The sequence below is a fragment of the Neopsephotus bourkii genome, unplaced genomic scaffold (genome assembly GCF_033783945.1).
Source record: "Neopsephotus bourkii isolate Nb327-2 ecotype Australia unplaced genomic scaffold, CSIRO-AGI_Nbou_v1 NB_107, whole genome shotgun sequence".
NCBI lineage: Eukaryota > Metazoa > Chordata > Aves > Psittaciformes > Psittacidae > Neopsephotus > Neopsephotus bourkii.
This window is the reverse complement of record NW_026900624.1, coordinates 11,350,305-11,375,061: the sequence shown is the minus strand read 5'-3', so window position 1 is coordinate 11,375,061 and position 24,757 is coordinate 11,350,305. Positions and strand designations below refer to the sequence as shown.

Here is a 24,757-nt window from a genome sequence, read left to right as displayed (position 1 = left end):
CAGAAAGTACCAGGACACTTGGCACAAGGGTGTGTGAACCTCAGGAAAGCCCATTCCTTTGGTTGGTTGTCTAATGATAGATACTCTTTTCTTGCAGGCATATATTATTTCTAATTTTTAGCAAAACATACATTTCTAACATCTTTCAAAACATTAGTAAAGCAATTATCCATTTGCTTTACCCAAAATAAGAGTTTTCATTTAAATGAGGATTTTCAATTACACTTTGAGAAGACACTTTTACAAGGCACAAAAATATCAATCCTCTTTCCATACCTGCTTCAGCCTACAAAAAAAAAACAAACGTATAGTTTCCAAACCTATGATACAGAAATTACGACAATATTTACTCAAATATAATAACAAAAAGCACAGACTGGTTTTACTGAAAGGTCTCGTATTATTGATGAAAAGTGAATGAGAAAAGAGAGGAAAAAGAGCATTAATGCCGAATTTTACAGGTATCTTCTGGACTGCTTGGAATGGAAGCAGATGAGCAAATGTGACAGACTTAATAAGAACAGCCAGTGGTAGCAAGGAGGACTGTTGGGCCATGGAAACTAAACCGCTGCTCCAAGCAGCTCAGATGACACAAAACAGAAGAGCTGAGACAAGGCAAGTGGTAATTAAGGGAACCACATGAAAGCAAAAACAACGTAAGGAGACAGCAAGAAACAAACATAATGCAAATCAGCCCCAGATGCACAGAGCCCAAGGGACACTGGAATAAAAAAGCTGTAAATGAATATTGAAAGCCCAGTCATCTCATTGTGGTGTATGATTAGCAAGTAATTGCTAGCTGCTCGTGGATAATACAAGCACTGCCTGAATGAAGAAGTGCTCCGAGATGAAGTGCAACACACAGTAGTAAGTCCTGGGTGTAATCATTTCTGCTGTAATTACCTGGAGTGTGGCTGTGTGTTACAAGGACCATGGAATGTGACAGAATGTGCACACCATGACAAGATTAATTCAAAGGTCGGTAACGGTTGGACTTGATGGTTGGACTTTCCCAACCTAGTTGATTCTATGATTCTATGACAGTCTATTGGAAAGAGTGATTGCTAGCAGGAAAATGGACACAATGGACAAAGCCTTCCTACAGTCATGCTTTTACAAAAACACGAACCCAGGTGAAATAATTAAATAATTACGTGAACAGATGGAATTAGGAGGTGACATTTGGATATTTCAGCTTTATGTGCATATTCCTGTCAACCATGCTGGAGGAAAGGACATCACTATTAGCTAATGAACTGAGACCTGGAAGAACCCATTTCTCATAGGCGACGTCAAGACACCTACCTCATCTGACATCAGTGTGGCGATGGCTCGGCCAATCTCATGATAGGACTTTGCTTTGCCCTTCGGTCCCAGCAGAATGAAGAGGAATCTGACAAAACAAGCAGATTGTTCCCCTTTAGCATAGCAAAATGGATGGCTTATTACTTATATAGTATCTAGATGGAAATTCAGCTTTCTAAAGTTGTGGTCCTTGTTAAAGATCCAGAGGCTGCCAGTGGCCTCCAGCTAATTTGGGAGCAGTGGTTACACCCTGTAGCCCATCACACTTACTCAGTCAAGTAAGACACTACCCAAAGTTTTGCTCCCTTTAGCTTTAAGACCACTACTGAGACCACTATGGCCAAATGCTATGACAGCCCTACGCAGAGTTTGCTACCATACAGCACCCTAGACTTCAGGATGCAGTTAAGAAATGATGTTCTTCCAGTGCCCAGTACCTGGAAGTGAACTACACATGACAGATGCCAGCTCCAGTGCAGGATGGTTGAGCATTCATGCCCTGTGCACCACATAAAGCTCACAGGATGGGCCAAGCAGGGCCAGCACAACAGTGGGCACAGAGGGAAGATGTGATTAACCATCCACATTGCTCACTGTGAACTTTATTGCTCCTCCAAGCTGTACCAGACAGCACTCCATGTGCTTATTAATGCTCTGCTGGAGCTCAGATCTCTGTTACAGTTCAGCACTCACATGTGAAGGGAAACCATTAATCTAAATTAGGGCTTTAGCTATCAATAATTAAGCCCAATTTGTATGCCCTGAATTTCCGCTCCAAGTATAAGACACATAACAGAGACCTGTAAACCCATCTGATAGTTTTACAGTCACAGCTTAATTCTTAAGCAGGCAACCTAAGGTGTGAGTCTATTCCTATGGCAGACACCTTCAGCAAGGGTAACCACATCTAGAAGGTATTAGGAGCTGACTTCTTACATGATCTCTTTGGGCAGCAACTATGCTCAAGTCACTGCTAGTGAGTTTGGAAGACACCATTATATGAAACCTTTGGAGAAAGGAAATTACTGCTCTTTACCTTTTCTGCCCTTGCTTTTGTCAGTGCTAACGTGCTATGAATCGGGCCTTACCTATGTCACAGTGTGTTCTAATGAGAGTCCTTAATGGAAAAGCTATACATGGAAAATGGAAGCTTCTGCCAATAAAATTGTTTAGCAGTTGTGCCAGAGTAATGGGAATGCTGGTGAAAGGTGGCTGCGTTTTCTAGCCTCTTAAGTGACACTCATTTGAGGAGTTTTAAGTACAGCCTCAAGGTTGGATCTTCAAAGGTACCTAGATCCTCCTGGCCTGGAATGGAAAGTAAATAAATAATAATAAAAAAGATACCACCATTCAAATAATACTTCATTCAGGAAAGACCTAAGCCTTATCTTTGACACTCCCAGTTCCTATAAACTAAGTTTCATGTACAAGCCTAAGGTATCAATGCTGGAATGGCAAAAGCCACTACCACCTGTAGAAGTACTCTTGCTTCAGAGTTGATTTCACACCGCAGACAGGTGCTAAGCTGGCAGCTACTTACTCACACAGGATCTACAGCCTTGTCTGTAGAAACACAGGCTTCCTCTAAATCCCCTGTTCAGATTTGTTCCACAACAAATTATTTGGTTCATGGCTATGGCACAAAAATACATCTGCCTTCATGCTCACCTCTTCACCTTGACAACTGGCTTGTCAAGAAAGCCCTGCTAGTTCTGGTGGCCATCTGGCACGATGGCCAGCACTTGGTGGTCAGTGGGTTTTCAGTGAAGACCATTGTGCTGGTGTCATTTCAAGTGCTCAGCGTGAGCTGGACTCTATCTAGTGACCTTGAGACAAAAGTCTGTCTCTCTTTCGCGTGTCAACTCACCCTTGCAATTAGCAACAAAAGAAGTCATATGGCAGGAGACCAATGTCTCCATTTCACCTAATTTAGAAAAGGCAATTACGGGGGCAATTTTCAGCAAACTCTGTATCAGCATGTGTCTCAAAAAGAAACACTTATCGCTGCTCAAAACAACTCTTAAAGCTTCCTGAATTGAGCCTTCTTCCAATTACAACTCTTCCTTTCTATCAGTAATGGAAAATAAACACACTATAACCTTGAATAAGTTGTCTCATCTAAAACCTTTTTCACTGCCTCCAGTGTGAATTTGGGTCAGCTTCAACTTCCAGTCATAAATTTCAATTGTCTCTCATAGCTAGACTGAATAATAATAATTAAATCCCTTTAAATACCCTCCCTTATCGATCCAGTCACTCATCTGTCAGAATAAGCCATTTGAGGCTTTTCTCCTCTCTTTAGTCACTTTGAAGGCTCTTTCTTCCACAAACCTTCTCTGATCTATCAGTGTCTTCCTCAGGGAAATCATCCAAGAGCTGGCAGTTCTTTCAGTGCAAATATAACCTATGGCTACTCAGGAACTTGATGTGAGCTGCTTTCCTGAGAAAAGGAAGTTAGGACACAAGGGACAGGACTACAGGTATGGACAAGCATGGGAAGTAGGACAAGGGGAAATGGCTTTAAAACTAGAAGAGGGTAGATATAGGTTGGATGTAAGGAAGAAATTCTTCGCTGTGAGGACCATGAGGCCCTGGCACAGGTTGCCCACAGAAGCTGTGTCTGCCCCATCCCTGGCAGTGTTCAAGGCCAGGTTGGACAGGGCTTGGAGCAACCTGGTCTAGTGGAAGGTGCCCCTGCCCATGACAGGGGGATTGGAACTGGATGAGCTTTAAGGTCCCTTCAAGCACAAACCAGTCTAGGATTCTGATATAATTCTGTGTCTTAGAAACATGGTAGGATGATGGGGAGAGCTCAGATTATTGCCATGGTGGATTGAAAGGACATGGCACATAATTCCAGGAAAACAGGTTTTCAGCAGTTCTAGCCCTGATGGAACAATCTACTACACCCACTATACTATACTGTCATGACCAGAGACAACCAGCATTTTGAGCACAGCCCTTCCACCTGTCCCTAGAGAAGGAAACTGACAAGAGGCCAAGTAAAAGCACAGATGACCAGATTGCTCACAGCCATGCATGGAGATACCATCTTTGTAATTTGTCAACCTTTGCTGTGCTAACTATACATTTTCTCAAAAGCTGCTGATAAAATGTGGAACACTCCAGGGTTGAGAGGTGTGGCACCTCACCAGAAGTACTCCTCCCCTTACAATCATTGTATTAAATATTATTTCAGGTTTCTAAATCAAATATCATGAGGTACTAAGTCAAATATCTTACAAGGTATATGATATCCATACAAGTAATTTCTAGATAAAAAAAATCTACAGTCCTATTTTAAAAAGGCATCAAGCAGTAGGACAGGATCCATAAATACATATTATTTGGCATCACTAACAGTAACACTTCCTAAGTGAACTCTTCATGAGGTTTCAAGTGCTTTACTTAAGGTTCACATGGAGGTGACTAAGCCATACACGCCTAGGTCATGTCCTCTCTCTCCTCCTACCTCTTGGAACCTTCCCTGTGTTTCAGAAGTTATTATAAAACAATATTATAAAACTGTTCCTCAGCCAAGTCTTTTAGAACTCTGGGATGCAAATTATCCAGCTCTGTTAATTTTTAAAAAAGGTTCATAACTTCAGAAGTTGCTGCCTGACATTCTGATTCTCCAGGGGAATGAGACATTTTCAGAACCATCTTCTGAAATAATTACACTAGCTCTCTTCCAGTGCCTAATGCAAGCGCCTGAATGCTCCTGCACTTACTAAAATGTTCTTGGAAACAAGCAGTTTATGACACCTTCCAAATTCTTTGTCTTCACTGATTCATCTCAGAATTACCTTCAGTTTTAGAACAAGACCTTTTAAAGAGCCAAATATTAGAAAGACAAAAACATTAATGCATTTTAGTGGTTTGGACTACATTATGTTTCCAGGCATTTAGCGTCATTTAGTGTCATTTAGTTACGAATATTTCCATCTAAGAAAGCCCTCGCTTCTAGCTGTGATATACTCCTCTTCATCTGGCAAGATGAAAACCAGCACACAACACACGCCAAGTTATCAAACCTCCATTTCTGATATTTAACATTGCTAAGGATGCTTCAGTGCAGGGGATGTGAGGTTCACTTTGTATCACTCAGCTCAAAGTCTCCCTAAAGTAGTAACAAAATTCTATGTTTCTCCCCAGAGAAATATCTGGTCTTGAACTTGATATGACAACACAGTCAAAGCATTTAAAATCCTTTGCTTCCAAGCTGATAGTGAGCCAGAAACTCAGTAATTTGTTACTGTTTTACCTAAAATGCTATTCCTCCTGTTGTTTTCGCATGCTTCACATTCTGCCCAAGCAGATGATGGCCACCAATTACATATGATTCACTTTCTGATCGTATGGACTATGTCACCAAACCCAACCAGAATAAATTTATTCTCATAGATGAGCAATTCTAATCCAAAACTCATCTATGCCTGTCAAATCTGGAGCAAGCAAGAGCAACAACTCCATTAAGGTTAAAGACATCTTCCCAAAGGTCTTGAGAAAATGGTCTCAATTTTGAGGTGGGTGGGAGGAAGCAGTCGTGTTGTTGGACACCATGTGAGAAACCTCCAAGGCATTCAGCTTAGAGTTACATTTTGGTCTCAAGGGCTGGAAGAACAACCTCTTGATGTACTTTTCCAGAAGACTAAGTGGTTGGACTGCTGATAAAAGGAGCACAACTTGAAACTGCAGTAATGAAAGGAGATGGTGACGTGTTTGGTCCATCTTCTATTTCACACAAGTGATTCTTCAAGTTTTGAGCAACGTACTAACACTGCAGGCTTCCTACATGGTGTCCAACACATAAATGCAGTTTCCCAGACCAAGTCCTTCTGCTGGAAAGGACACAGCCCTGAAAACCTTTCAGTGCTGCAACTAATGAACAAGACACACATTTCATCCTACCTATGAAGAAAAAAAGATGCCTTTGCAGTTAAAAGCTCAAGTTAGGAGGTAAGAGGGAAGAGAATCTGACTCCTAGTTCTGCCCCATGCTTCCTAAGTGATCTGTGGGTAAGTTACTTCATTTCATTTAAGACTTGCAGACACAGGCCATTTCCCAGCACCACATATTAGCCTGTGCAAGTCTTTACAGCTTATCTCCCAAACACATCTTTCCTTTGCTCATTCTTCATCTTTTTTCCCCATCAACAGTACCTTAAGGCAGCAGACCTCAACACATGATTGTACATTTCTTTAATGAAAATAAGAAGCTATGGCTATTGCACCGTCCAGAGGAGAAGCAGCTGTACCCAAGCCATGGTGCAAGCACAGTAGCTTGCTAAAATGAGGCGTCTGCAGCACTGAGGAATGAAATTCAACCTGAGAAAACAAAAGTCCTTCAAGGTCTTTTCAATCTGATCAGTAAAAAGAAAACATGGAGAAAGGCTGGAATCTCTCTATACCAGTTTCAGATCCCCCAGTTTTATTACCAGGGTTGTATGAAAAAACCCTGCTGAGAAGTCTTTCCTGAAGAATTATCAGATCTTCCTGAATTCCTTTAAGTAAAAATCTACTTTTAAGTAAAGGAAATACTTAAAATCCTTAGCAAGGAAGCTTGAATGAAAAACATATATAGAAAATTTATGTATCCAAGAAAGAATATTTTCTACACAGGACATTTTATTTCTATAAAGCATCCAAAATTGTGTAGCTTACAAGAAAAATCCAAGCCAAAGAATGTAGGGAGGAAGAAAAAAATAAAACTAGCAGAAAAAAATAACCCATTTAACAGGAAGTCTACACATTGAATACTGTCCACCTTATGTACACAATAATCCTTTTTCTTTCTACAGTTCTGGGTCAACATGGATAAGCCAAACCAGGGCAGGGCTATCATGATACCATGAACCTTTCACCTTTCAGGGCTAGGTGTGTTATTTGCTTCTGCAACACAAGATTGTGGTGATGTCTTACACACCCAGCTAGTGGCTGCAGCTGATGGGCTGCTTCTCAGCTAGTCTATCAAAAGCTATCGCTGCCCTCTCCCTGCAAAATCTACCTGGTTAGTGCTTTGAAAAGCAAAACATGGCTCCATGCAACAGCGTTGTGAGGAGTCCGTGGGCTGTTCAGTGCCCATCCACAGCAGTAACATGCTGCCTGAGATGGCTGAGACCCAGAGCTCACTGAGGAGATGCTCCATCGCAGCTCATCTGGGCCCCCAATGGGATTTCCTTGATTGAATTTCACAGGATGCAGCCACTGCAAATGGCTCTTCATTACTCACAAAAGCCATCTAATGAGCCTCCCTGCTTTGATTAGGGCTAGCATTCGGTTTGGAGGACAGCAAATGGATAATGCTATTTCCTGGAAAAAAATGTTGGCACGGAAGGACATATTGTCTTGATTAATGCTATTGAGTAATGAGGTCGTTCAGCAATCCTAGATCTAACTTCCTGGCTCCCACTACCAAAACAAACAATACCTAATTTTACATCTGCTGAAAAGCATTTGGAGATGTGCTTAAAAAAAAAGCAAGTGGGATTAGACTTTGAAGCCAAAATACTGAAATATGCAGAGCTCAGTAATACTGAGGAATGAGGAATAACTGTTTATAAGCCACTTTTGTCTCCCCATGCTCCTGCCAGAATACCCACTGTGTGCAAACAGCTGTTGACATGGTTATTTTAAGGAGCCACTTACAGAAACTCCAAGAAATACAAACACTGCTGCACTACTAGGAGGCAGTTAGACAAACAGCGGAACTAGATCCTCTTTTTCCTTGGGTCTGTACATAAAATAAGGTACAGATTATAACAACCATATAACTTCCACTCCATACAATGGCTGTGATTCCTTCCAGTATCAGTAATGCACTAGCCATGTGCTTCTGCCGTCATACATCTCACAAAATATTACTTGATACAGCCTCAAACCCTGTAGGCATTCAAATCACAATCTTCACTGCGTATGTAAAGCCCTGGAGACTGTTCACATAAAATACGTATTTGCACATTAGTGATGATGTGAGAGGTCCAATTTGCAATCCCTAATTACAAGCAAATCACAAAGTAAACCCTTTGTAAGCTGACAGGAGAAGCACAGCAGACTGGAGGTGCACAGCAGGGCCAAGGCCTGAGGTTCTTACCTTGATGGAGTATTTGTTTGCACATGAAGCAAAGATACACTCCTACATTAACACTCAAATACAGAGCAGATGGTCTGGACATCTATACTGATAATTTTTCTCTATTATATTACTTGATAAACAATATGCAATTGTATAATGAAAGGTAATATTGCTAAGAATTCAAATAGCACTCTGTTATTCTAGCAGATAAAAACCCTCACTGTAGAGACAGTTATACGTCTTCAAGCAATGAATTCAAATATTTAAGATCATATATTATATTCATATTTGGGAGACTCAGATTAACTTGCCATGAGTCACAATAAGTTACAGTTTTCTCTGAATCATGCATTAGAAAGCACCACAGAATCATATAACAGCTGGGGTTGGAAGGGAATGGATCTTCAAAGGTCATCTAGTCCAGCCCCCCTGCAATGAGCAGGAACATAGAATCACAAAATCAACAGAATGCTTTGGGTTGGAAGGGACCTTAAAGCTCATGCAGTTCCAACCCCCTGACATGGCAGGGACACCTTCCACTAGACCAGGTTGCTCAAGGCCCCATCCAACCTGGCTAGATCATACAATGTGACCACCCCAACAGAACTGTATGCCTCAGTTTACCCAACTTACTGGTTTTGCTCCAGCAGAGCCAAACTGCATCTTTCTCCTAATGTGAGTTTAAGAGGAAAAATACGTACTGCAAAACATGCAGAGGGAATCTGAGTGACACTGGGGGGGAATCATGAGGGGCAGGAAGAAAGCCCCATTAGTTAAATTTCACATTGGCAGTGCCTTTTACTACTAAGTTATAAAGTTAGCATGTTTCTGTAATGCTGTTCTGGTTTACAGCTGGTAACTTATAACCAAATTCAGGTTAACCAAATAGGACCTGAAGATTATTAAGCAGCTGCAGTTTTGTTACTTTAAACCAATAATTCTGATCGTTACACACATCACATGATGGAAAGTAATGGAGAACATCTTCTGGCCTGGGTTTTTTATCTGAAAAGGTGGAAATGGAGTTTCCCATTCTTGTACCCCTCCCAGGAGCTCAGTTCTCTTACCGGGTAGGTACAGGGACTTCAGTCAGAGCACCCAGCATGACTGCCTGCTGCAGCCGGACGAAGGCAATGAAGGGACTCTCCAGGAAGTCTACCTCCCCAACCAGCACGTTGGAGGCCTCAGCATCACGGGGCAATTTCTTCATGAATTTATTCTTCAGCTGCATCAGTGAAAAAGGAAGGAAAAGAACATTAAACCTTGTTAGGCAAGCAAACAGGAACGTGCATAAAATACACCCAATTTTCACCCACATTTCCTCCTTGGTCAGAGTATAACTTTGGTGATACATTAAGCATGATAATATATATCAGTCCCACAGCGTCTACTGAGATACAAACACTAGCAAGATCAGCCCCAGAAGAACAGTTCTAATGCTGGTGCCTGGAGCAAAGATGATGCTGAGAAGACTATGCCTCTTGGAGGGGGGTACTTGCCTTTCACTGTGTTCATGTCTTTTCAAGTTCCCAGGGGAAGACTAAGGTCAGCACAGGCTTTTAAGAGCACATTTCCTAGCCTGTGGCTTCTCCCTTCATCTAAATTTGCTTGGGGTTGTCCAAACCCATTGCTCCCACTGCCACTGCAGGCCAGCACATGAGGAGTCCCTGGGCAGAAGTAGCAGGAATGCTGGTTTGGAAACTACAACAGTTTCAATAACTGTTACTGCTTCCCACCATCAGTGCCTGAGCCCTCAGCCCTCCTGCAGGCTGCTGCCCTCAGAGCACAGAGCAGCGAATGGCTGAAGGGGCACGGAGGAACTTGTGCCATCATTAGAGACCTTCTGTCCAGGAGAACAACCCTTCTCAACCCATCCACAGAATGGTGCTGGATGGGTATTATACCACTCGCGTCTCAAAGATCTGAAGGGAGAGAAATCCTTGGGAAGAGGTGAAGTGAGAAGGGGCGTCCATGAAAGAGAGAAAAATCAGAGAGGGCTTCAGAGATGTTGAGCCAGGAAGGGTTGGGTGGCACAGGGAACCCCCTCCAGATGGTCATGGTGGGGACCCTGGTTAACTGCTCTGCCCAGGATGAGGCTCCTACCACTGCTAGCCCTGGTTTAAATACCAAGCAAGAGGAATGTGTGTCTGTGTGTGTGTATGTGTGTCTATCTCCCTCCATACATCTCAAACCCAACTATTTCCACCATCAATTAAATACCCACTGCTTTATAACCAAGTTACTGCAGATGTTCTACCCTTCCCAACTCTGAATGCCATTCTGTCAGGGAGAAATTTTAAGAACCTCACACAGAAGTTTAAGTAAATGAACTCCAGCTAACATCTGGAGCCCATAGACATAAACCACCCTGCCTCATCTGCTGAAAAATCAGTGTGGCCCACTGCAATCCACCTCAGTAGAAGTGCCTAAAATCGCCAGCAGCTCTCAGCACAGCCTGGCTCCACAAGTTCTCAGAAGCCCCAAAGCACACTGACTGGTGGTTTTAATATTATACTAACAAACTGATAGTGTGAATTGCTCACAGAAAGACAGATTCTTCACAGGTGCCCTAGGTAAACAGATGACAGTATATGAAGAACTCACCCATTCCAGTAAATGTTTTGTAGTAAAAGAAATTCAACAAAGACACCAAAATTTCTGCCTGATGACTAGTAATCTGATTTCCTTACTCACCCAGGTTATTTCAACATAGCTTTCCCATGATGCCCTGAAAGCCTTAATTCTTTGTTTACGCTCTTACAATCTCTGACTGCTCCTTTCTCCTCAGTAACATGACCCTGAGTTGTTATGTGAGCAGTTTTGGGGGTGGTAGTGCTTTCTCTAGTGTTCTTTCACTCTCTTCCTACAACTTTGCCTTTTTCCTTCACTAACAGCTGAGCCAGAAATAGGATGAAGGGAGCTGGTGAAGCCACCGTAAGTGTACACCAGTGCAACTGAGCTGCTTATCTTCAAGCTTTCTCATCCTTAAGGTCTAAATTCTAGTCTATTTGAAAATCAACTTGATTTTTTCTTAAAAAAAAAAAGGGTGTATCTCAAAGCAAAACTGTGTAGTTACTGTTTAATGCGTTTCTAGTAATGCAGCAAAGCATCTGTGGTCTTACTGAGCAGCAGGGCACTAACCTGCAGGAAAGTGAGCTTAGAAGACAACCTGTGAAGCTGCATTTATTCAATTCCAGTCCTTCCCAAGGCATCCAAATGGTATCTGAGGTCCAGTTCTGTGTTCATCACCATTAAAATAAAGTACCAGAAGACCAGCATCGTTCTCACCAGTCAGCTGATAGGGATACTCTCATTTATACATATTTTCCCAAAGTCCAGCTATAGCTTTATGCTAAAACCAGTTCTTTATGGCCTGACAGTTATTCTTTCCATCCCGGCACCTATGTAATGGCACCACAGCAGATGTGAGCAGGCTCACGGGGCTCTGCAACAGGCATCCTATGGTCCAACTATGGAGAAATCACAGAATCACACAGTGGTTTGGGTTGGAAGGGACCTTAAAGCTCATCCAGTTCAAATCCCCTGCCATAGGCAGGGACACACCTTCCACCAGACCAGGTTGCTCCAAGCCCCATCTGACCTGGCCTTGAACACTGCCAGGGGTGGGACAGCCAAAGCTTCTGTGGGCAACCTGTACCAGGGCCTCACTATACTCACAGTAAAGAACTTCTTTCTAATGTCATCAATTGCTTCTAATTTGACAATAGGAAAATGCCGCAGCAGCAACAGCCAGTAAGTTTCAAAAATCAGCCTCTCCTGACTTATTTTCTGGTATCTTCCTGGCACCTGGAAATCTCTTTAGGCAGTCACAGGGCTGCCCTTCTGCTAGGTTGGCAGTCAGCTGAGGCAAACCTGCAGAATCAGGAAAGCTCCCAAAGCCCCGGTCTCACATGCTCCCGTCTGCCTTGCTTGCACTCCGAGTGTCCTCAGATCCCAGACGGATTTGTTTTCTTACTTCAGCAGTGGCAGAATTAATGTGAAGTTGAAGGCTTTTGGAAAATCGTGCCCTGGGTGATGTTTGGAGATGCTCTGTGTGCTCCTGGCTACAGCTGAATGGCGAGTGAGGATGTACTGCCAGGAACACCAATGGGGGGTAACACTAAGCTGGGCGATGAACCCATAATGAGCTTTGCCAGGAGACTCAAGAAGTAGAAAAATGGGAAAAGTCTCATGAAAAGGCATGAGTTATTGATAAAACAGGAAGAAAACACTGGAACAATCATACTCCTGCATGCTGCAGTCAGGGTCACCACCAGGGAAAATATTAAATATGCATCAAGGATGAAGCCTGGAAAAGTACTACCAGTCCTTCCATCTTTGAAGGAAACTGGAGATAAGAAAATAATGGTAGATGAGAAAATGAACATGAGCTGGCTGCAGTGTGCGCTTGCAGCCCAGAAAGCCAACCATATCCTGGGCTGCATCAAAAGGAGCGTGACCAGCAGGTTGAAGGAGGTGATCCTGCCCCTTTATTCTGCTCTTGTGAGACCTCACTTGGAGTATTGTGTGCAGTTCTGGTGTCCTCAAAATAAAAAGGACATGGAACTGTTGGAACAAGTTCAAAGGAGGGCCACGAGGATGATCAGGGGACTGGAGCACCTTGCATATGAAGACAGGCTGAGAAAGTTGGGGCTGCTCAGCCTGGAGAAGAGAAGGCTGCGTGGAGACCTCATAGCAGCCTTCCAATATCTGAAGGGGGGCTATAAGGATGCTGGGGAGGGATTCTTCATTAGGGACTGTAGTGATAGGACAAGGGGTAACGGGTTCAAACTTAAACAGGGGAAGTTTAGATCGGATATAGGGAAGAAGTTCTTTACTGTGAGGGTAGTGAGGCACTGGAATGGGTTGCCCAAGGCCGTTGTGAATGCTCCATCCCTGGCGGTGTTCAAGGCCAGGTTGGAGAGAGCCTTGGGTGACATGGTCTAGTGTGAGGTGTCCCTGCCCATGGCAGGGGGGCTGGAACTAGATGATCTTATGGTCCTTTCCAACCCAAACAATTCTGATTCTATGATTCTAAATCCACAATAAATGTTCAACTTTGTGAAACAGGAAGATTCAGATTAGAGATTAAGAAGAACTTCTTTACTATAAGGGTGGTGAGGCACTGGCACAGGTTGCCAAGAGAAGCTGTGGCTGCCCCATCCCTGGCAGTGTTCAAGGCCACATTGGTCAGAGCTTGGAGCAACCTGGTCTAGTAGAAGGTGTCCCGGCCCGTGCAGGGGGTTGGAACTGGATGAGCTTTACGGTCCCTTCAACTCAAACCAGTATGGGATTCTATAACAGGTTCTTTGCTCCAATTCAGTTTCGCAGCACCACTCACCACTCTCTTAAATCATTTATCAGAGAGGTGATGGGAAAGGTACAGTCAAGCACTTATGCCCCATTTTGAACCATCCCCTGAAGCAGCTTCAGGACAATGTTAGTCCTCAGCAGCTCCTGGGAGCAAGGAGGGAGGGATAGAGGGCATGCAGCTGGAAGCACTATATTCACTCTCCCTGCACTCTGCTAAATTGAGCATCATTCTAACCCAACCACTAATGTTATGTTAAAGGCCACAGCCCTCCACCACTGTGCTTGCAAAAAGGCCCAGCAGTCTGAAAAGTCGCTATTGCCCTAAATGCATTTTAACATTCTGTGATCAGCAGCACTGCTAAAGGTTTGTCCAAAATTAAAGCAATTCCTGCATTCACAGGGATTCCTGTTTTAAGGTTCCTTCCAACAATACAATTCTATGATTTTGTCAAGGGTAGAAAGTTTCTTCCTTCCATCTGGGAGCACCCAGCACAACTAAGAGTTTCCCACAACTAAGAGCAAGACAAGATGAGAAAGAACACTTGGCTAAACAAACACACGCATCCTGCCTGGAACACTTCACAGAGCAGCCTGTAGGCTTGTCTATGGCAAGAGAATACCCAAGATGAGTGGAAACTCCATTAAATGAGTCATTAGCTGAAGCACCAGAAACACAAAGCTAACCAAAACCCATTAAAATTATAATCAGAGAAGCCCTTTAGCTAGTCACATTACTGTAACGATGCTCCAGTCTTTGCCCAACAGCCTGTAAGGAACATGTAGGCAACATGTAGGCACTGATCTCTGGAAGTGTTGAAGGCCAGGTCAGACGGAGCTTGGAGCAACCTTGTCTAGTGAAAGGTGTCCCTGCCTGTGGCAGGGGGCTGGAACTGGATGAGCTTTAAGGTCCCTTTCAACGCAAACCGTTCTGTGATTCTATGATCTCCGGACGAATTTGTTTGCCCTTACGTGTCATGGTCAGATTTGATCACCACTGACCTAAGGAAGAGTAAGCAAACAAAATCCTCTGGTGGTGTGGGCTGGAGTTCAGGTACAACACTAAATACAGCTCATCCCCCGTCCAAGTACAGAAAACCCTGGACATTCACAATAAACACTGATCATACAAATTACCATCTGAGCTGAACTGCATACGTGGTTCTTTGTGTAACTAAAGGAAGGCTTAATGGTCCCTGATCATAGGGAAAGGGATCCAGCTCCCCAGATTCCTGTTATATCAAAGCTGAGACCAGCATCAAAGCAAAAAGGGGGTCTTCCAGCCTGGCAGGTGGCAGCCCAAGAGCATGAACTGAGGCTCTGAGAAAGAAACCTTTGAATCCCCCCCAGGTACAGGGGACAAAAAGGTGAGTGCTGCATTATTTATCAGAGGCCATATAAGGATTTACTCTACCTTCTGTTTGTGTAGGGCTATGTAAGCTCACCTTATCACCGTGTCATATTTCATCATGGGCTTCCCACACTCCAGCACAGGCACACAGAGCCTTTGTGCTTAAGAAAGACTAATTCCCCAGGAACTGGAACCTGTGTCTCTGTTTTGTTGTGTCTGTCTATATATTAGGATTACCATCCCATAAAATATCCCATGAATGCTTACTTCGGGGGATACCTTCAAGGCTCTGTGTTTTGTCTATGCACAGAACTCAGGAATGCTTTAGAGGTGAGCTGCTGATACATTGCAGGAGAAACAAAATCAAACCTGCTCTCTGCGTCAAGAAAAAAGGCCAAAGTAAATGAAATTCCAGTTAACTGAACTTCCTAGAGGATTTTTCTTCCTTTCAGAAAGGTGGCAGTGATCAGTACTGGAAGACAGTAATTTCCATTTGAGCTCCACGGAGGGGAAAGTAGGTCATCCAGGCTGACAGACCTAAAAATCAGGGATGTCTGCTTGTGACTGCAGGAAAGAGGAGATGTTCAGACAGGAAAAACAGCTCCCACCATTAATCACTGGATTTCATTCCACACTGTGGGACCCCACCAGTGCCCTCCCCCTACATCATTCCCCAAGGAAAGGCAGGAGGGTTTCTCTCAACAAGGCCAATTTCATTTTGCACTTGAGAGCTGGCTTTGGCACAGATTCCTGGTTGATATGGAAACACTGGTTTGAATAAACAGTCCCGTCCCATCCCTACCCCCCAACAAATCAGGAGGGAGTTGTGCCTTTCTCTGACTGACCATATTCATTCAGAGCTCATCTTTGTCCCACAAAGAAGCCCTTCAAAAGTGGAGATAAATTTCCCTTGTATCAACATATTTCTATACTTCTATATGCTATTTCATCAGGTCAGTAATAACAGGTCCCTGATAAAGCATAATTCCTTTTACAAGTCCCCTGTGTTTTACATCTTGAACATTAAAGAAGTTCCAGTGATTCGGCCATTCAGAGCTGCCAAGGACATTTTAACAGAGCACAACCAAAGGATTTCTCACAGGAGGAGAGCCAGAAGTGGAAACAGCACTGGGCACTTCCCCAGCTTCCTACGGTCCAGCAAAGGGGCTGGTAAAGGCTGCACTTGACTCTCCTCAATCCCTTTCGTTCGTAGATAAAGATGAAAAAAATAACTTGAAATATTTTCCAATTATTTAGACTACATGAATCAAGAGCTAACTTGCAACCACAGACTGGTTTGGGTTGGAAGGGACCTTAAAGCTCATCCAGTTCCAAGCCCCTGCCACAGGCAGGGACACCTTCCACTTGACCAGGTTGCTCCAAGCCCTGTCCAACCTGGCCTTGAGCACTGTCAGGGATGGGGCAGCCACAGCTTCTCTGGGCAACCTGTGCCAGCACCTCAGCACCCTCACATGGAAGAATTCCTTCCTAATGTCTAATCTAAAGCTATCCTCTTGGGGAAAATACACATACCTTTGCTCAACCAGAAGTTCTGGCTTGCTGATCCCTGTGGAAGCTCTCTGTAATAATCTGTCCTGTGCAGGCAAACAATATGGCAACAGCACAGCTGCTTTGGTAAGGCTCTGGTGTTCACACACCATGCTGCCACTGCCCATAACGAACTCTGCACTATCAAAAGCAACAGTAAACCACTGTCATATCACTTTCCCTTTCCACAGACCACAAGCCATGACGATCATCCTGCTACAAGCAGCTGCTCTACAACATCAAGGAAGACGGCACTGCCTTTTGTCTGTCACAGGCACATCAATCGCATCCCAATCAATATTACTGATGGAAACTTAGCAATGAGTAATCCACGGTTAAAGATCTTTGCAGTCTGTGTTTTGGTAATTGACCCTTCCTCTTATTTCATCTTGACAATCATTTGCTTTCCACAAATTAAAGGGGAGAAAGAGCAACATGAGACTTTTAATTCGGCAGACATTACAACCTTGCCATTAACCCAGGTCTTCATTACTTTCAGATTTCTAAATCATTTTCTGATTTCACACAGACTTATTCGGATGGCAAACTATTTCACGAGTCTCAAATATAAGGAGGAGAATTACACAAAGCCAATTAATTGTTTGAGTTTCAACAGACCTCAAAGCTCATCCAGTTCCAATCCCCTGCCACGGGAAGGGACACCTTCCACTAGACCAGGTTGCTCCAAGCCCCATCCAGCCTGGCCTTGAACACTGTCAGGGATGGGGCAGCCGCAGCTTCTCTGGGTAACCTGTGCCAGTGCCTCACCAGTCTGGAACAGATATATATATATAGATATATATATATACACACACAGAATATCTATATGTAAAAACTGTCAAAAATTACTAATGCAAGGGCTAGTCATATGTAGAGAGCATGGCCAATGGAGAACCTTTTCGAAAGCCCAGTCCATGAGTACAGCCTGCATGTCTGTGCTCCTTCCTTGTCTTTCAGTCATTGAGCCTCTTCCTCTCCAGCTGATGGCTCTTAGCCCTGGCAGTGATGAAATGGGCAGCACATTTTCAGCTGGTCCTTTGGAAAGAGCCCCTGCGTCCTTTGTCCTTCCTTGCCTCCAGCCTTTTCCTAAGTTCATTTTCTTCATGAAAGAGCTTAATGGTTGCCCAGTAAGAAGATTAACTCTGGAAAGTGTATTAAGAAGGCAAACGTATGAGAGAAATGAAACAAAACAAAATCAAAAGCCAAGTAAATCCAAAGGAAGCATAAAACCACCCCTTCCCTAAGGGAAGGAACCAACCTCACAATGCTTAATACAGTAAAGAGAGCTGAGAGCTACCATGATTTTAATAAAGCTGTATCTCTTCTTATTACCACTGGCTGTACTCATGCCAGTGTGTCTTGGGACTACTGCAATACTGTCCTTTAAGCTCAGTTCTAAGTCAGCTTTGTAAGAAAGCCACTGAGCTGAATGGGATGTTTAACCAGGTTCAGCATTCCCAGAGCAAAGTGAAGCCCAGCTCCTTGTTATACAGAAGATTCAGTCACTGGATCCTCTGGAAGAAAAGCCAAGGTTTCTTGTTCTCTCTCACTTCTCTTGATAACTAAAGGGTCCCTTTGTTCCTGGAGGAGGCCAATCCAACTGCCACTACCTCCATCAAGCAGTCACCTTTGAACACCAGCATCTTTTCTGATTTCTCTGGACATAACAGGTACTTGCAAATCTCAGGGAGTGCATCTTCCAAGAGGATTCCCTGATGGATCTTCAGGAAAAACCTAAGCCTGACCAGTGCTCTCTGGTACGCTTCATTGCCATGCACTTGGATAGATCCCAAGCAGTTTTAAATTGGTGGGTGCTGTACAGATGCACCCACCTCACGCAAGTGCTGCCATGGCACAGACGTATGAAAGCAGAAAGGCATCTATCCTAGCTTAAGCCTCGTCGCAGAGCTGTCTGTGTTAGCAGGGTTTATTCTGCAGCTAGTGAGGCAGCTGTCCAAGAGGCAACCAGCCCACCTGAAACCTGAATGACTCCACAATTCCAGCTCTCTACAGGCACTGAAAAATGAGCTCAGGAGACCAGGCTCCACAACAGGCACGCACCTCAAAGGAGTGCCTGGGTTTGAAGGGGTCAAACTGGGGTTTTGCCTTTGTAGCTGAGGTCCCAGCTGCTTACTGCTCTGTAATGGGGTTATCTAAAAAACACCAGCCACAAGCCAATCCATCCCAAAGAAACCTGGCCCAGGTCACCACACTCAAAACACTGCTGCCAGTAACAAGCCAGCTCCAGGACAAGACAGAAATGGCCAAAAGTGCATTAGATAGCACCCCAGCATATCCCACACTTCTGAACAGAGCATTCCTTCTCTCAGGGTGTCCTCTTCTGACCTTCTCCCAGCTTGTTTTGTTGCCTCTAACCTCAAAGGCTATCCTTGGAAACCACTGGTTGTTGTAAACACGGAACTGAATGGAAATAAATCAGTATTCACTAGTGGTGAGGCAGCTGCAGTATGCCAAGAGATCTGCTCCTGGGTTAGGCTCCACAGAGAATGATCCCAAGCAAAGAATTACCAGGGTTATACAATGGAAGACATCAGTTTTCAGCTTGGACTTTACAACATCAAGGGGAAAGAGCAGGGAAGCTGCAGGTGGATGCCCAGGACCTGCCTGGTCTTTTTCCAAAAGCATGGAAGAGATCATCTCGGCATGGGCAAAGTACAATATCACTGGGGCTGAAGGCTCATAGTTGGGTAAGAAGACTTTCCCAGGTAGGCTGGAAGTATTGAAGAATATTGCTGCTTCAAAACATTAAAGCTATTTCCAGCTCGATGAGTGTACAGAGCAAGAGCTGTCCTGCGGCATGGTCTTGGGTCCTCTCCACATTGTCATGTGGGTGACAACCACAAATCCCGCCCTGCCTAACTAAAAAAGAGAGGGCTTGAGGTCATGCTGAAACTACAAAACACTGGCCAACAGCACTGCTCCACAAAGAGATACAGAAAAAGAAATACAAGGGTCAAATCTTCTGAGGAGCACATTTCACAGCATGAAGAGAGTGCGTCCAGAGCCTCTAATTTCCTTAGGTGTAAGATACACTTAGGTGTCTTTCTGCTCATTAAGAAGCTAATGAAACACAGCTTAAAGGAGTATTCTAACTATAATATTGCCATGCTGCTAATTGCAAAATTCCAATAAGCATTAGGGTTCCAATTAGCATAAAGACTGCAGAACTGAAAATTAACGTAGGCAGGAAAGTTATTGAAGGCACATGGAAGTTTGTTCAAAGCCTTTCTTCCTTTAAGACACAGGCATACACCGCTCCCCTTTATCTTTGCCAAAACTGTGACCGATGAAAGAGCTTAGGTTCCCAGTCTGGCTCCAAGCAACTGTTCTAAACCGACTTCAGCCTGTCGCAGCTCTTATACACACACAAATACATAAATAAAAACTGGGATAGCCTCTTTCTCCAGCAGACTCATACCCCACTGCATGGCCTCATTAACTGTCAAGCTTCCAGATGGGATACCGAAATAACGAAAGCCAGTCACTCTGCTGTCAGGGAAAGAAAAACTGTTCTCTTTCCAGCTCCTGTTGTAACACGATGGATTATTCCCTTGCCTTCTGTGTGGCATGCTAAGTTCTGCTCATGAAAGTTGCCAGGCATCCCCACAGTTTCACAAACTTTATCAAGGCAGGAGTTTCAGTCAATCAGTAACAAAAACTGAGATCTAAGGTGATTTCTCAGGCCAGCTTTGAAAGGCGCACAGTACAAGGGTTCTATTGTGCAAAGTTCATCAACAGGACATGGGCTAATTAACTAGGTTTTGGAAGCAGTTAGTTTTCAAGCAATGGTTTTCACTACAAACAATCAGGCATTATCTACATTTGAAGTAAAAAACTTTGGAGCACACTTCCAAACTGGATTTATTAACAGGTTTCACTATTAGTACTACTAAACCAGCTATTTTTATATCCAGTTCTACTGTGTCCAGAGACATTTCAGCAGGAGGGGCAACTGGGAGGGTTTGCACTACAAACCCTGCTGCAAGATTCAGACCCAGTTTTCTGTTAGTCTAACTATAAGACCCCAATTATAATGGGATTAAAAATATAAAATATAGAAATATTAAATATAGCAAGCTTTCCAATGGAAAAAAAAAAAAAAAGCTATTTTACCATCCTATTCCTTCCCCAGATCTGGCTTCATATCTTAAAGGAAATGTGTATTTTGCACAACCAACTAACTAACTAATACAGATTTATGCTACAACTCTGAATGCAACACACATTGCCCCCTTCTCTTTTGATGGAAATATATCTATTTATATACATATATTTATTTTTCAAATATTTAATTACTCTTAACTCACTTTTCTGTATTGATTTTGTTGCCATGTCCCTGTAAGGCACTTAGAGAAGATTGCAACCAGCCACCATTTGAAGGATTAGAGTCATTCTCAGCTGGCCAGCACTAATGTGTACCTAAATAATTTCCCAAAGTAACTCTCATTTGCATTCAGAATAAATATGGGACCACAGAAAGCTGAAAGACAAGTGGAAAAAAAAGAGATTCTCCAAAAGAAACAGCCACTCTTTGAGAATAACCCACTTTTTGAACCCAGACAAAGGTTTTCTTGAAATTTGCACAGAGACCTCATTCAGGCACCAGTTTTCTAAGAGCTGAAATAAACTCAATCTCACCCCTCAGACTCCTTAGCTCTCCTGGAGTGCTGCTGGACCTTTGCAGAGCCTTGCTGTAACCTCTGAAGACTCTCTTCTCAGCAGGAAGAGGATCTAAAATACATCACTATCTGGCTATTTTCCCTCCTTTCTCGTGGGTATCAGCAAGATGCCATGTAAATCACTTGCTTCAGGCCTTCCAAGTTTAACCTGCTGTTTTCAAGGGCTGGTGCTTAAAAAGTGGAAGATCCAGTCACAGGACTTGGAAATACTCAACTCACCTTGTTCACCCTCTTCTGCTTCAGGTTCATGGTACAGAGTCTCTTTGCCCCACATTCAGCTCCTAACCAATACACATCACTATGTGAAGGCTGCATCTGAAGCTTACCTGATCCTTCTCAGGCTTGTCAGAGATGTCATTCAGACTGGTGGAAGTCAGGTTTCTGTGAGCCATGGCTGGGCTGCCTGTAAGAACAATGTCAACACCAATTAAAGCACCTATTTCAATCTGGTCAGGAGAACAGAGGCTCAGGCTACAGCAACACCTTTCCTTGCACCATGGAGGTTGATTTGGGGAATTTAAGACCCTGAGAGGCTGCTTTCTGTGACTTTACGTGGCACATGGGAGATCAAGATGGTAACCCATTGTGATTTTTGACTTGCACGTTCCCATGACTCTTTGGAACAGCAAAAGAGTTTACGGATTTTCCATAATCCCTGCCTGTGGAAGAAGCAGCAAAGCAGCAACCAGCTGCTGACACTGATGCTGCTAGGTCATCCAAGACTCACTCACAAAGATGTCTGTCCACCAAGCTAGCATTCTTATGGTACTCTGACCTACAAATCCATCACCTCAGCTCGCCTATGTAGATGGCATCTGCTCTCCATTCCTTATCATTCCAGACTCAATGGTGAGGGTGTCTTGGCAGTTCTTGGTCCTTTGGAACAGCTCACACCAAAAATCTACCTCTCTTCAAGTAAGCTCATGAACCTTACTGGTTAAAACAACGTGTGAACCACACTGACAGGCCAAAAGTCACCACCTCCTGATGCCAGATAACCCAGAGAGATGAACACACCCCAGAGACAAGGAGCTGAAGTAGCTCAGCAACATTCCTTCTTCAAAGATCAACTTGCTTGCCTGTAAACCTGACACACCGGCATTCAAGCACTGCAGAACAGCTAGTAAGGAGCTGCTTACTCCCTTATGGACTAACTTATCCTACTCATTCTTGTGCTCTCAGATACTGCTAGCAGAACACACGGAAACAGTTCTAAAGAACTGGTAAAAGTGTCCTGTGATTTCAGAATTCAGTTTTACAATCCCACAGTCAAAACTGGAGAAACCCCAAAATGGCCATAACTGTACAAGAATAAAAATAATTTCATGATAATGATGCTGATAATGATGCTTTAGGGACGGATACAGAGCCATAAACCACAGTGGTCACTATGCACTTTTTTAATTACTCTGCAATTTTCCCATTTCCCACTCAAGCTCACAGGAACCAGAAGCACAGCAACAGGAGCTGTTCTCACAGAGATTCTGACCGTGAGCATAACCTGGGAAGAAAGAAAGTACTCAAGAAGAAATGGCCTTGAGGTGTTTCCCAACTTTGGGTATGTTTTGAGATAATATTGATTAAACTTCAGCTTTGATATTCACATCGAAATGAAGGTCCAAAACAAGGAGTGGGAAGAAAAAGATCTGGACTCTCGGAGTTGGGTTTTCTTTACAATATACTCAGCATTTGTAGAGACAGACTTAAAGCATTCTTTCTTATGAGCTACTTGGAATCACGATATACCTGCTGCGTGTTACTGCCACATCCAGCAACCGCAACACAGCAGAAGCCAAGCACAATTAAATAAATTAGATATTCCAGAAAGGGGATCCCCAGCTTTTCCTCTTGCTGTTAATACAAGCCAGCAGTCTCTACCTATCTCTACAAAGTTTTGACCAATATGTTTACTCATAGAGTGAGGAATGTCACTTGGAAAACTGGTTAGGGCTACATATATTAGTAACCGTCCTCCTAATTAATTATTAGCAAGCCAGACTTAGAAATGTCTACAAATTCTGATTGAATGCTTGATAGGAATCTGTAGGTAGGAGATAAACACACCAAAAAAACAAGAAAGAAGTAATCAAACTTGCTCACGTATGTGGTATCTGCTACATGGTGAAGACATTACTTTGTTCATAACACCCTCCTTGATACGAATATTCAATAAGTATTTCTATTTTTTAGTAAGTATTTCTATTTGGTAAAAGGCAAAGCTGGACCCCCCCAAAAAAAACCAAACCACACAAAATCAACCCAGGTTATCATAATCCTGAAGCCCATTATTGAAACCCAGGGCTCCTTTGTCTTGTATGCTCTATTTACCCGGCTTTTAAAGGTTGCACTGCCAATTCTGGGAAATCTTTGACAAGTTTATCATGTACCCATAAATGAAAAGGAAAGATTGAAACTCGATGCAGAGATGCACATGGCTGCTTTGCAAATCTGAGCCAGTAATACCAAATAAAGAATCAGAGCAGCACTTGGATAACTGGTGTCATGCAGCTTGGTCAGGCAAAGCAAAGTTCCTGTCAGTTTCTATCACCTGTGGGCTACTGAGTGTGAGAAATTAAACATCTCTGCTAGAGTTACACCAATCTGGACGGGTTCATTGGCCTGTGAATACTGGAGGGCTGCTCTCAAAGCTGGGTGTCCCACCCTTGCTATCCCACCCAGGCCAGCTCATGGGATGGAGACAGAATGGCAGAGATGGATTTCCACTTGTTCAAGCCTTACCATAGGAACTCTGAGTCTTGGCGTAGCAAATGACTAAGAAGGAACTAAGTGTGGCTTCCATAAAGCTTTGAGCAAGGGCAGAAAACACTAATGATTCTATTTTATAGTTGTTTAATGCTGTTTCAATGCATTTTATTACGAAGATCTACATTATCTAGCTGTAGAGAAAGGCATCTGCTGAAGGTATCCCTTCATTTTCTTCAGACTGCTTTGATGGTTTTCCAAATTTCTAGGTCCAGTTCTGGAATAAACAGACTAAAATCAGGACTCACAGGATTCAGCTGGTATTTCTTCCAGATTACAACATTTATTTGCTTTGTTTATTAGATGTTCAAGGCTGGATGTTTCTAGGATATAATTACCCTTCTTCCTAGAGGAAGCAGCTAATGACCACCACCTCTTGCTAGCAGCCTCCTACCTGCATTGTGATCAACACAACCCCATCAAACTTACAGCAGCTCTTCTTGAGGCACCGCACATTTATTCCAGACCTGGACAGACCCATGTGCCAAAACTTGTCTGTCTTTTCCAGTTTTAGCCTTTGATTTCATAAACACCACACTTCCCTACAAACATGACCTTGATGGTACTCTAAAACCATCACAGCTACAACAGCAGTACCATTACCTGCTGAACAAGGACAACGCACAGAGCCTCCAGTGAGGGTCATCAGGCAAAACCCTGCATGACAAGAAGTACGAACCTCTGGGGAGAAGGTTCTTGAGAAACA

General features: G+C 43.4%; 1 protein-coding gene across 5 annotated transcripts in view; it reads right to left on the bottom strand.

Moving 5' to 3' along the window:
* The window catches only part of SLC4A4 (solute carrier family 4 member 4), a 192,452-nt gene that overhangs the window by 40,821 nt on the left and 126,874 nt on the right, over window positions 1-24,757 (bottom strand). For all 5 annotated transcript variants that reach the window (XM_061360450.1, XM_061360454.1, XM_061360463.1 and 2 more), the window contains 3 exons: window positions 21,615-21,691; window positions 9,447-9,604; window positions 1,306-1,393 (listed from right to left, as the gene is read on the bottom strand). In XM_061360450.1, coding sequence (XP_061216434.1) covers window positions 1,306-1,393; window positions 9,447-9,604; window positions 21,615-21,691 — 323 coding nt within the window. The remainder of the gene's footprint in view (window positions 1-1,305; window positions 1,394-9,446; window positions 9,605-21,614; window positions 21,692-24,757) is intronic.